Source organism: Staurois parvus, unplaced genomic scaffold (genome assembly GCF_062004578.1).
Source record: "Staurois parvus isolate SC_StPar_1 unplaced genomic scaffold, SC_StPar_1.0 ptg000544l, whole genome shotgun sequence".
NCBI classification, from domain to species: Eukaryota; Metazoa; Chordata; class Amphibia; order Anura; family Ranidae; genus Staurois; species Staurois parvus.
The window spans coordinates 7,843,900-7,856,972 of NW_028318340.1; the positions used below are offsets into that span (position 1 = coordinate 7,843,900).

General features: G+C 39.9%; 1 protein-coding gene across 7 annotated transcripts in view; it reads right to left on the reverse strand.

The window, feature by feature from the left end:
* FRY (FRY microtubule binding protein) overlaps positions 1–13,073 on the reverse strand; it is a 578,133-nt gene that overhangs the window by 93,157 nt on the left and 471,903 nt on the right. For all 7 annotated transcript variants that reach the window (XM_089690883.1, XM_089690880.1, XM_089690882.1 and 4 more), the window contains 5 exons: positions 10,863–11,048; positions 8,174–8,372; positions 5,844–5,965; positions 5,332–5,519; positions 1,620–1,714 (listed from right to left, as the gene is read on the reverse strand). In XM_089690883.1, the coding sequence (XP_089547009.1) occupies positions 1,620–1,714; positions 5,332–5,519; positions 5,844–5,965; positions 8,174–8,372; positions 10,863–11,048 (790 nt within the window). The remainder of the gene's footprint in view (positions 1–1,619; positions 1,715–5,331; positions 5,520–5,843; positions 5,966–8,173; positions 8,373–10,862; positions 11,049–13,073) is intronic.

Consider the following 13,073-nt stretch of genomic DNA (forward strand, 5'->3'; position numbering starts at 1 on the left):
CTTATGCGTTTTTGCTGTTTTTACAGTGGATCAGTGTGAAAGTAGCCTTAGGGAGGGATGTGAATGTACAATATATATGTAAAGCACTGCGTGCATTGACAGCTCTATACAAGTACTTGAAATACATAAATAATACAGCTCAGTCAGCGAGGCAAATCTGAAAGCACCACGCTTCATCAACCCCTGAAATGAGCCTAGGCACCCGGCACATCCAGTACAGCACTGGATATAGTGCATGCACATGCAGTGCACCAGATTTTCTGAGCATTGTTTCTTAAGCCTCTTCTGTATCATTATGAAGCGCAATCCTGACATTGTGACATCATACAGTTCAGTCACCATATTTAGGAGGTTATAGCAATGCAGTGCAATGAGTGGCTATTTGGTAATGTTTGCATAAAAATACTTCTGGTGTCTGAGGTAATGCATCTGAGCTAGACAACTGTGTTATGGTATGTGGAGTCAAGCGTAAAGTAAACTAAGATATACAAAATATTTCCTAGCAATCCAACAGCCAAATAATAGAGTGGCAGCTGTACCAGTTGAGACCAAACGGGAGTGTTTTCTTTTTCCTTTCTCTACTCTGCTTGAAGCAAACGTACACATTTCAATTTTCAAGGTAACTGGTAAAATAAGTACTGCTGCAGTCCAGAAAATCCATATCATGGATGGTGACAAGCAGGGTTGGACTAAGACTAAAAGGCAGATCAAGACTACTGCCATCAGTCCACAATCAGATTTCAGTGGTGTAATCCACAGAGGTTTGTGTTCTGGCAGACAAAGACACAATGCATATGAATTACTAGAGAGGTGAGATGCTCAATGGTATTCTCAACCATGCATGTGCAGCTCAGTGTACATTCAACTTTCCAATTGTGGAAAGGCAGCTAAGTGTACTTTATTGTAGAAGAGACACTGCATATCTCTTCTGCCAGAAAAACCTTGCCTGTTTGCAATTTTTTATAATTTAGCTTTAACCCCTTCACACTTTTCCCCATGGAGCAGATCACTTTGACTGGCTCCCACAGTGGTCACATGATTGGAAGCCTGTCCCACTGACTCTCAATCAGAAGCTGTGACCAGTATTATTAGTGACAGCTCAGTAAGTGTACTGGGAGGGTGCAATTATTGCACTTTTAGCACATATGCTTGGACCACTGTGGATGTATATATGCAGCAGCAGGGCATTAAGGCCCACTCTACCTACAGCTGCATTTATGCTTTACACAGTCAGGAAAAGGTTAATTATGGACCAAACAAATATTGTGTAAAGGGGAAAGTGTATTCAAACCTAAATCATGATGAACTTGTGTTTTTTCCAGCTTTAAACAACACTTGCTTCTGTGCAGGAGTTTCCTGTCTTTAAGACAAATTAGTGCTCACTGTAGTCTGCTCATCGCAGCGTCAGCTGAATAAGGCCAACACAGTTCACAGCACCTGATGAGGAAAGCTTCCCATCCACTTTGAATGCTGGCTTACTCAACTGTGGGTTTTTTTCCTAGGATTTAATGGTATGTATTGTCTTGAGTGAGTTTAGTTACCCTGTGCAGTGAATGGGTGCAGGCATAGATCCCATATATACAAACATACACAAACTCAAGTAAAACAATGTCATGTACCTTGACAGGACAGCCAGTAAATCACTGTTCTTTAGGCAGTCTGATAAATTATCCACCGCTGCTTCCAAAGTGAGAAGAACTTCCATGACATAGCCCTAGAAACAACATTAAATTAAAGCTAATGTTCAAAGCAAACGATATTCAATTGGTATAAAAAAGTGTGGATTGCAATAGACCATGTTTGGAAATGTGGAACAGCTACCTACGGCAATGAGAATCAAACTTTCCTGGCTTCAGAACCCTCATAACTTATTACGGTTAAGAAATCAAATGACATATCTAATAATAAACATGGCTCTTTATACTTTTTTTTTTTCTTTAATAAAAACCCTATGATGCCAACGCACAGCTGTTGATTTACTAAAACTGGTGCAGCAGTGCATGGTGGCCAATCAACTTAACTTTAGTTTGTTCAATTAAGCTTTGGCAAAAAAAAAACAAAAACAAAAAAACCTGGAAGTTGATTGGATTCTTAGCAGAGCTGCACCAGATTTTGCACTCTCCAGTTTTAGTAAATTAACCCCATAATAATGTTGGACTGCAACTCTCACACACACGCTCTCCTATAGGATGACATGCCACTATAAACACTGGTCTTTTCAACAACACTCTCGCAGCTAGAGCAGCGTTCTTGATCAGGCACTGTTCAGGGGGGTATGTCTGAGTGCTGGATGCTTAAGTGCAAGTTTTCTTAACCTCCCTGGCGGTATGATTATTTCAGATTTTTGGTGCTGAAAGCGGTACCATTATTTTGAATGGAAATATGTATTTTTATTAATTGTAGGCTGTAATTTTTAGGAATAACTCACTGAAATCTGTCCGAACAAGAGTCTAGTAAACATTCCGGATATGATAAAACTTGAAACAAGAAATCATAAATTATAATTTAATAAATAATCAGAAAAAATAATAATATAATAATAATACATTTAATTCAATAATATAATCAAACCAAAAACACAGAAATTTGAAATATAGCGCCAAGTTCGCACATCGGTGAGCAAAGTCGCAGAATCGTTTTCAGTGTCTGATGACGAATTTCCCCACGAATCATTATCACTCAGTTCTGCAAGTGGTTCTGATTTACTATCGCTGTTCTCTAGCCGGTCTAAAACCGCTTTTGACCTAAAGGGACACTTTTTGGACGCCATGGACTTTTTTTGCAGGCAGGGTACAGGACAAAGCAGTAGGGACAAAATGTATGTGAAATGGTTTGAAACAGCAATGTTTTACTATGTAATATTCGTTTACAAAAAAATGACATTTTTTAAAATGTTTAAATTTGCTGCTGGTTATGGCCGCCGCACGTCTCGACGTCACAGGGACCGGAACACGGAAGTCGGATGCCGGCATCGGCCGGAGGAGATGGCCGGGGACACTGCAGGGGACGCATCGCGGGAGCGAAGGACAAGGTAAGCGCTGCAGGGACTCCCTGAGCAACGCCGCATGGTAAGCCCAAGTGTAGCTCGGGGTTACCGCTCTTGGTACTGAAATTTTACCCCGAGCTACACTAGGGAATACCGCCAGGGAGGTTAACCCTTGCTAAAGACGAATAACAAAGTAGATACTTATTATTGTGTATTTAGGATGACTGCATTACAATAATAAATTACATGCATTCAGTTTAGCTTTTAACCTGAGTGGTCTTTGTTAGCTTTTTGCATGTGATCCCATTTTTATAAATCAGCCCCACATGCCTCTTCCCTGATTTCTCGGTCAAGATCAATAACTATCAACCCATCCCCGCATGCCAGGGTGGTAGGGGTAACCCTGGATTCTGAACTATCCTTTCAGTCCCACATCCAATCCCTGTCCAAATTATGCCGCTTCAACTTCTGCAACATCTCCTGAATATGCCTCTTTTTAAGCAATGATACCACAAAGCTCCTAATTCACTCCCTGGTTATCTTTCGCCTCGACTACTGCAACTCCCTCCTCATTGGCTTACTGTTACATAGGCTATCTCCCCTTCATTTCACATGAATACTGCTGCCAGGCTCATTCACCTTACCAACCATTCAGTGTCTGTTACAACTCTCTGCCAATCCCTCCAGTGGAAACTCATCCAACGAAAAAAAATTCAAAATACTAACAACAACTTACAAAGCCATCCACAACTCTGCCCCCAGCTACATCACCAACCTGGTCTCAAAATATCAACCAAACCGCTCTCTTCGATCCTTCCAAGACCTTCTGCTCTCTAGTTCCCATGTCACCTCCTCCCATGCTCGCCTCCAGGACTTCTCCTGAGCTTCTGCCATCCTATGGAACTCTCTACCCCAATCTGTCAGACTATCTCCTAATCTATCCACCTTTGAACAATGCCTGAAAACCCTTCTCTTTAAAGAGGCCTATCCTGCTTCTAACTAGTAAACTTCTTTTTTACATTTTACTTTTTTACCTCCATCAGCTCATCCCCCCACAGCAATTACCTTTTACATCACTCAACCCTTCCTCCTAGATTGTAAGCTCTATTGAGCAGGGCCCTCTGTTTCCTCTTTCCAAATTGTATTTTAACTGTAATGTCTAACATCATTTTGAAAATAGCACTGCAAACTGTTGGTGCTATATAAATCCTGTATAATAATAATAATAGTATGTGTCACTTTTAAATACTCTATGGTATTTGTGACTGACCAAGTGATGGATATAGTACTGTAACTAACATATCTATGTCCTGGGGTTCTTAAAGTGTAACTGCACTCCATCTGAGCACCAAAAATGCTATTTAATTAATTGTTAATATTCAAAGCAAACGCAGCCACCCATCCATGTCTCCATGCTTTATTGTGTTGAGAAATAATTTGGAAAAACACCCCCTGGCATTTCTGACAGTGGCCACCTCAAGTAAGGGCAGATGATTCATGTAGCATTTACTTCCTGGAATCAATCTGCCCTTAATTCAGGTATTGGCTCCCTCAATCCCCTCCAGAAGACAGCTGGGTTGTATGACATCTTCTGCCTAGGCAAGAAACCAGGAAGTAATGTAAAAACAAGTAAATATGATATACTTTCCAATCTATTTACTAACGCTAGCAGCATAAGGATTAAAAATAGTCAATGTTGATTGAGAGAGCGAAGTTCAACTTTAAGGAATTGCTATCTGTGTTCCCACTTGGTGGATTCACCTTCTGTGCCTGTGTTGGTGATCACAGTCAACGAGCAATCTGAAATTTAAAGTTGTTACCAGAACATAGAGGTCATTATAAACCTTCCAGTGAAAACACTTATTCTGTGTAAAATGTCTTAGGACCCATTAACATAGGCATTACTGGTACAGCAAAACTAGGCAGCTGAGGCTTGTTTTTAACAAGCCTCAGCTTCCTGTCAAAAACCAGGCAATGGATACCAGATCTCCCCATACACATTGCCACAGCCATTGCCATTGCAGGGCCTTGTGCCACATTGCAGCAAAAAAAGAAAAAAAGAAAGAAAAAAAGTAGGGAGTGTCGCATTCAGGAGGTGCTGCAACCACGGCCAGTGAACACAGTTGTGAGATCACTGTGGACCATGAGTAGCATTGCCATGTGAAAGGGGCCTAAGAGAGAATCCCCCCCACTTTGTAATACTTTGGATTTCAGGGACAGGAGGAGAAAAGAAATCACTTTTGCAACTGTCATTGCAGTTTTGAACCACAATATCATTGGAATCATGTTGTGCTGATTGTACAAATACATGTCAGTGCAGAAAGCAGGATACATGTTTACAATACCTGAATTTCATCCCCATATTCTCCGATGACTTCCACCAATCTAGACAGAAGGTCAGATAGGGCGTGAGCAGAAAGCGGCTGTTTCAGAGCTCGCAGGATCTGGAATGATCGACCTGCATAATGGCGGGAGGAGCTGGAAAGCGCAGTCTGTAAAGCCACTTCACTTAGGTGCTGCTCCAAATGGAAACCTTAGGAAGAAACCAATGCTCCTGTATTTACAATATTCATTATTTAGTCTTTTGCAGTTATTTTTGTTACCTTGTTCAGGAGTAAAAAAAAAATTAAGAATTTTTAAAACATTACTTTTTGGTCAAACAAATATCAAAAATTGCATATGATTATTTAATTCTTAACCCTTGCAACCTGCAGGGTGTGAGTAAAAGTCTAATAATCAATTTTTAGAAGGCTAAGTTACTATTATGCTTTGAATAGCCTGAATATGTATAATTCAAATCTGCAAAACATCTTAATTTTTACATTGTACCCAATAAAAATGCCATCCCAATTGTTACCTGACTTTGAGTCTTTAAACACAGACACCACATGGCGCAGGAAGTTGGTGAGCTGTTCTGCACTTCTAGAATTTTGGTTCTTGGGTGTAATATCTTCATGGCACCAGAGAGGACCAAAGGCTCTGCAGTCAACAACAAACATTTAACTCTTATATAAAGGGTAGCAGCTAAAACCAAAAAACAATCCTTTCCCTATTTTGTCTTTCACATATCTGGCAGCAGATGGTGCTGTTGATCTGCATTTGCTTAAAACAATTTCTCAAGAGCAGGAGCTTCAGAAGATAGTTGGCATTTCTCAGATTGTTGAAGTGCCTCACAGTGTTTTGGGATTAAAGGAATGAAATTAAGAACTTTGTCTTCAAAAACATTTTTCAATAGTGATATTATCATATGATGTAAATATACAAGATCTCCAGGATCAACCATCACATGCAAGGGTTAGACAAATAAATGCCATGGTCCCATTATTAAAGCAAAACTCCTGGAATTTTTTTTTTTATCTACAGTGTAAAACTAAATCTGATGATCCACTTTAAGAAATGATGTACTTTTTGTCTTTACACTTTCATTTATGCCAGGCGCTGCATCAGGAGAACTTCTACTCTCATACACTGAAAACAGAATGTCATTTGTCCACCCCTCCTCTCTCCTTGCCCATTCACAGAACGCTTTGTATTCTGTGAACCAGTCACAGAATACAAAGTGTTCTGTGAATAAGCAAGGGTAGATAGGGGTGGACATTGACCTCAGCATTTGCACAGTAGGTGAACACTCCCAGCATTTGTAAGAGAGTGTAGCCAGGCGGTGGGATTATATAATTGCAGTGCGCAAGCACAGGAGTTACATACTCAGTGATCAGTGCCAGAAGAAATAGCAGAGAAAATGTGGCAGGGAATGCAAACCTATCAATGCTGAAGGTAAGAGCTTAGTTGTTATTACCCTGTCACAAATGTGGGACATCACACTCAGCATAGTGAACTCTGCACAAACAGGTAAATCCCCATATTCTAACTTTATGTAGCATACAGACAGCTAAGGTTACAATGCAGTCTCATCATTTCCTGTAGAAGTTGAATATGGCCCACACCCTTCCGCCTTCAGGGCCTCACAACTGGTCAGTGTGGTTTCTCATCACATAGAAGAGCCCATAGTAAAGGTCTGGAGTTAAGAGAAAATGGACCAACATTTGACTTTTAAAGGAAAGGAACATGGTTTGTAAATAACAAGGGTGCTTAACCCGTGGCCCACGGAGCCCTCTGATGTGGCTCATAACCTCAAACCATAGAAGCACATGCCCGGGGTCGGCAACCCGTTGTTTGTGATCTGGGCTTGCCGACCAGCCATCCCAGAACATCAGAGCGCAGTGAGCTGGCGCTGGCAACGGAGGGAGCAGGGGGCCACAGAGGAAGCAGGAGCTGCATAGGCCGATGCTTCCTCTTTATCGCCAACTCGTGTCCCAGGCTGAGTGATACAAAGTGCACTCTCTGCCTCTAATCCTTTCTAGTAGCCTGGAGAGCAATGCTAGCAGCAGCTGCAAGAGGAAAAGAAGATCAGTGTATTAAACAACACACTGGGCATAATAGCTTTTGCAATGGGCATATTAGCACCTAGAAAAGGGTTAACAACTATTAGGCTGCATTCACACTTATCTACGGGTGCAGCGCAATGCACCTGCGGATTTCCTGAGGGTTAGCTGCACTGATCCATAGACTTCTATTATATCCTGCGGATTTGGTGCGCTCTCTGAAAGTGCAACAAAACTCCTGCAGAAGTTTTGCTGCGCTTTCAGAAAGTGCATCACACACACAAGATGTAATAGTAGTCTATGGTAAAGCACAACTAACCCGAAGGAAAGGTGCAGCTGCAATGTGCTGCACTTGCAGTACGGGTAAACCGCCCTGCATTGGTGTGAAAGCAGTCTTATAGGAGGCTCAAGACAGTAAGGCCTCGTTTACATTTGCTGTTTGGGGGATAAACCACATACCACATTCATTCATACATCACCTAAGTGGCCCTTGCTCTTCAGAGATTGAGCGCTCCTGGTATGTATCTTTAGCTGACTAAACTCTGGATCTACGAATTGCTTTGACATGCAGCTTTCAATTGTAAATTAACTAGCACTACAATTTATGTGTAAAATCAACATAGATAAATATATTAATGTGAACACTCCTTTAAATACCAAGAGGCCAGCAGGGGTGAAAAGTACAACATGGTATTCATACGAACAACGATAATTCCAATCTCCGACTGTTTTGCTATTACGCTCACTCTGTGAAAAATGTGTTTATTTACAGATAGCAGCAATCTGCTTCTTGTGGGCGGCTCACCTGGTGGTCAGAAATTCAATCAACTTGTTGGCTTTTTCATCCGTCTCTGCTGATGTATCAACATCCTCAATCTCCTGGCTGATCTGAGGGATGTTACCGCTGCTTCCTCCCAGACTGATGCTGGAGGAGGTTGAGCTGGAGCTCAGGCCAGAGTCTGGCACTGGAGAGGACTGGTACTCCCGCAGAAAGTCAAACCCTCCTGCCACAGATAATGAAAGAATGTGCTCAATCAGTTTCTTCCTCCAACAAGCATAGACACTGTGAAAGGCTCATCCTGACAGATACATCTGCCAGCATCTGTGTGGCGTAAGCCTCATTTGCATGAACAGCATGTACATGGGTTAATGTGCATTGTACTAAAGTAAGTCTAAAGTTCATAAATGCTGGAGAGAGGCATGATTATTTACTTTATGTATCAACATCTAATGAATTTAATTAAATACACTATAAAAGTGAGAGATTATGGGCAATTTTGATAACGTATGTAGCTAAATCATGTTAACTGGTATAAATATATGTAACATAAAACAAGTAAACTAATCTTAAAGTGGTGTGCTAATACCTGTAAAGCACAACATACTTGAGAGAGAAGTATGGGTTTAATATTGTCATGATCCTTCCAGAGCCAGAGTGACTCTGCTCTTCAGCTGATAGCGGATAATAGACTGATATCAGCGGACTCTGGGTCACAGGACAAAAGTGAGTGCACTCCTGTGATCCACAAAAAAGCTTTGCTATATTTCTCTTTTAAAGTGGAAGTAAACTCTATTTTGAATCTTTTACCTACAGGTAAACCTTTAATATGGCTTTCCTGTAGGTACTGTAAATATCTCCTAAATGTGCACGGTTTAGGAGATATTTACTGTAGATGCGCCGGTAATGTCCCAGGCTCATTGGCACTGTGCTCTCAATGGACGGCGTTACGTCCATTGAAAGAGCTGTGCCACGGCCGAAACTCCCTTCGTACATGCACAGTAGTTACGACATCACAGCTCGGCCAATCAGATGGCCACAGCTCGCGAACCAGGAAGGAACAACGGGTGAAGATGAAATCCTCAGGGAACTGTGAAAGCACTCCGCTGGAGGGCTTCATTTTCAGGTAAGTCTTTTATAATGTGCTAGTATGTGATGCATAGCTAGCATGTGCACTCACCTCCAAATCTAACTTATAAGCTAATATAGGTCACAATTTTTATTCAATTAATAAAATATACTCGCATAAAAAATAGGTCTCACAGACCCATACAGGCATGTGTAATATTAAGCATAGGGATTGGGTGTACCAAGATGTCGGCTGCCACCCGAAAGTGGAAAATATGTCACCACGCTTCTGCCCAACACGTTGAGTCAAAAATCAGTGACTTCCTCAGGGATCCCTGCATTGCAGATGAGGGGACATCCAGGAGAACTTCTTGGGAATTCACTGACCAAAAGCGTTTGTGACCTATATTAGCTTACAGGTCAGATTTGGAGGTGAGCGCACAATCCAGACTGTTTTTTGCGCAATAGACTTTATTTATCAATACACATTTTATACCATTTGATTTAATTTTTTTTTTATATGAAGGGTGCCCAGCTGGGTGTTTATTGATAATTTATTTCAATACAAATTGTTTCACATTGATCATCTCATTTGGGACATTAGAAACATTGATTAATACTGCCTCTGTACTTTAAGGCAGACCTTAGGGAGTTTATTTCATTAAGTATATATATATATATATATATATATATATATATATATATATTTTTTTTTTTTTTGTGCATATTTTCTTGGCTTCACTTATATTGAGTTTAATATTTCAGTGTATACTTTTCACTTCTATATTGTTTATCATGTGATATTATTTATTTAAGGGGAGGAGCGTAGTCGTATGTTTACTTTTACTCACTTTATATGTTTGTTTATGGACTGGGTCTATATCAATGGATTAATTATCAGTCACTTTTGCTCACTCTAGGGAGAGGTGCCCAGCCAAGCGTTTATTTTTATTCACATATTTTATATTCCTTTTCACCACTTTATTTGTATTGATGGTTAGTTAGTTCTGTTAACGGAGTAGCAAAGCATCATTTCAGGAGTATAAAGCTTCATTAATGTTGTGTTACTATTAATAATGTCAATGTTAATATGCTTATGATTAATAAAAACAATAATAATTCTTATTAGTATTAATGTTAATATTAATGTATAATGAACAATTATACACTTTGTTGCTACACTTAAATTTTAAACCTTTCCCACTCTACCAAGAACTTAAAAAGGTTTTGGCTGGACTTAGGCATTAAGAACATAAGAATATTTATTATTAGTTATACATGAACCAAATCACTAACAAAAAAATGTGGTATCATAAAAACAGCTCATGCAAATTCAAGCCTACTCAGACAAAATGTGTTGATAAAGCGTGGCTACACATGAGAACTAAAACCTAAATCCTTTCACATAATGACTATTCTACACAAAAGGCTGTAATTTTTTTTTTTTTAACAACAATGGGTTATGTTATTTAGTAAAACATATTGCTGAGTAGAGTACTTCCTTAGTTGCCGTTAACACCATTGCAAGATACTTTAAGTTCTGGTTTATAAAATATGCATTACAGTGCAATTAATGCATGGATAAACATTAATCTCGTTGAATAGTGAGAGTTCAGTGCCATTATAACACCGATCCATCTCTAATCACCTGTATAGGGATACTCCGATGAGCAGGAAGATTGCACAGTCAATGTCTTGGCTTCATTTATCTCCCGAGCATGCAGGAGGACAGATGCAATAGAAGAGTAATTGCTGTTGCAGGACAAAGCAATCAAAAGGTGGAGAAGGAGCTTTCTGCTATGTTCAAAAACCTCGGGCCGGTAATGATCAAGACCTAAGAATCATGACAGACAATATTAGTATTCAGACATGCAACTACTTACTTTTTTCATTACAAACTGATCTCAGTGTATTAAGCTCCACTTTGACTGGTCCCTGTGGAATACTGTGTTGCCTTTTCTTTGCTCTTATTACTGAATACATTTTTTATACTGTATATCTAAAATTAGGTTCCAAACCTAACCTTACAAAAAATCTAGAATGAAACATAATTTCTAGTACCATAGGTATCCAGCTGACATTGAAGTTCACCTGGAATAGTATACATAGTTTTTTTAAGAAAGTTTTCTATATTGACTTTAATTATAAATAAAGTGAACCTTTGGTTTGCCCCAGGACAAAGAAACATATTCCCTTTTAAGTCAAGCCCGACAGCCACCTCTCTTACTTCACTCCATTAGTCCCCAAATAAAAAAAGCGCTGTGTCAACACCAAGGAATATCTTAAAGCTTACACAGGCCTTATGACTCTCTCTCGGCACCATGTGACAGAGTTGCTGCCTAAGTACCAGTGCAATCATGAGAGAGGAAGGTTCGTGTCTTACATACTCCTCCAGTGCTCTCAAGTGCTCTAATATCAGAACAAATAATTACCATAAATGTTCCAGGTCTCTCAATTTCAATGACAAATTTTAGGGCAAATGCATAAGACACAAAATCCATGAATAAATAATAAAGTAAGATTAAACTTGTTATATTATCTTTATTTTCAAATGAATGAATCTGTGCTGTTTCAGACTCATCAAGAATAGTATGCCAAATACTAATATCATTAAGGGTTGAGACATGATTTGAAAAAGATAATAATTAAAACTGCAAATATTTGGGAAAATAACCTAAGGCTGGTCTCTTGAATGATAAGACTCACATTGCAGAAATAAGTAAAGCAAAACACCTTTGAATGTGAATTCAGCTGAACAAATTAATATAAGTAGTATAAGTGGATGCTAATAGTAGGACAGGAAGGAGTGAGAAAAAGGGCAGGGTCAAAAAGGTATATAGCCAGTATATTTTATATATATATATATATATATATATATATATATTTATTTATTTATTTTTTTTTTTTTTTACAAAGGTGAACTTATCCTTTAAAAGAGAGGTAAAGGGGAGGAAGGGCATGGTAGGGAAGAGAAGGACATAACGGAGGGAAAGGGCATAATAGGAATTAAAGGGGCATGTTAGGAAGCAAAAGAACATTTTAGGGAGGAGATGGACATGGTAGGGAGAATAAGTGCATGGTAGGGAGAATAAGGGCATGGCAGAGAAGGGCATGGTAGGCAGTGGAAGGCCATGGTAGGTAGGGGAATAACATGATAGTAATGAAAGGGAAATGACAGGGAGTAGAAATACATGGTAGGGAATAGAACTACATGGCAGGGAAGGGAAAGGGAGTTTTGCTTACTTTGCCTAAATTTGTTTACATGGCTTGGGATATCCATAGCACCCCTTTGTGGTCCCGAAGTGTTTTCTCGGTACATTACCCTGCTGAGGTAGCCCTTCTGAATGGGCCTCTCCTCCTGTTGTTGGCCCTCCGATCCCTAGGTTCAACAAGGTGAATCATGATACTGGTTGAAGAGTCTCCTTCCTTCAGGGATCCTGTGGACCAGCAAGCGGAATTGGTACCCAGCACTAGGTTTATAAATGCTGGCTGGACACTGCGGCCTGTTTTTAACCACTACCCTAGTATCTCAGACACTCCCTGAGTGAGTGAAGCTTTTACACCAAGGTCTGGATTGAGAGCAAGTGTCCCTGCTCTGTGTGGATCTTTTGGACTAGTTGGTCCAGGAATGGGCATGGCAAGGAGAAGAAAGGCACTGTAGGAAGGAGAAGGACATGGTACAGAAGGTAAGGACAGGGACAAGAAAGAAAGAGAGAAGCAGGGAATGGAAGTATATGGCACAGAAAGCAAGAGTATAGTAAAAAGGAGTAGATATCCAAATGGAGTGGAAATGTAAGGGCAGAAAAAAAAGAAAAAGGAAGTGCTAACAAACAATTCAATGCCATTTTTTTCATTTTGA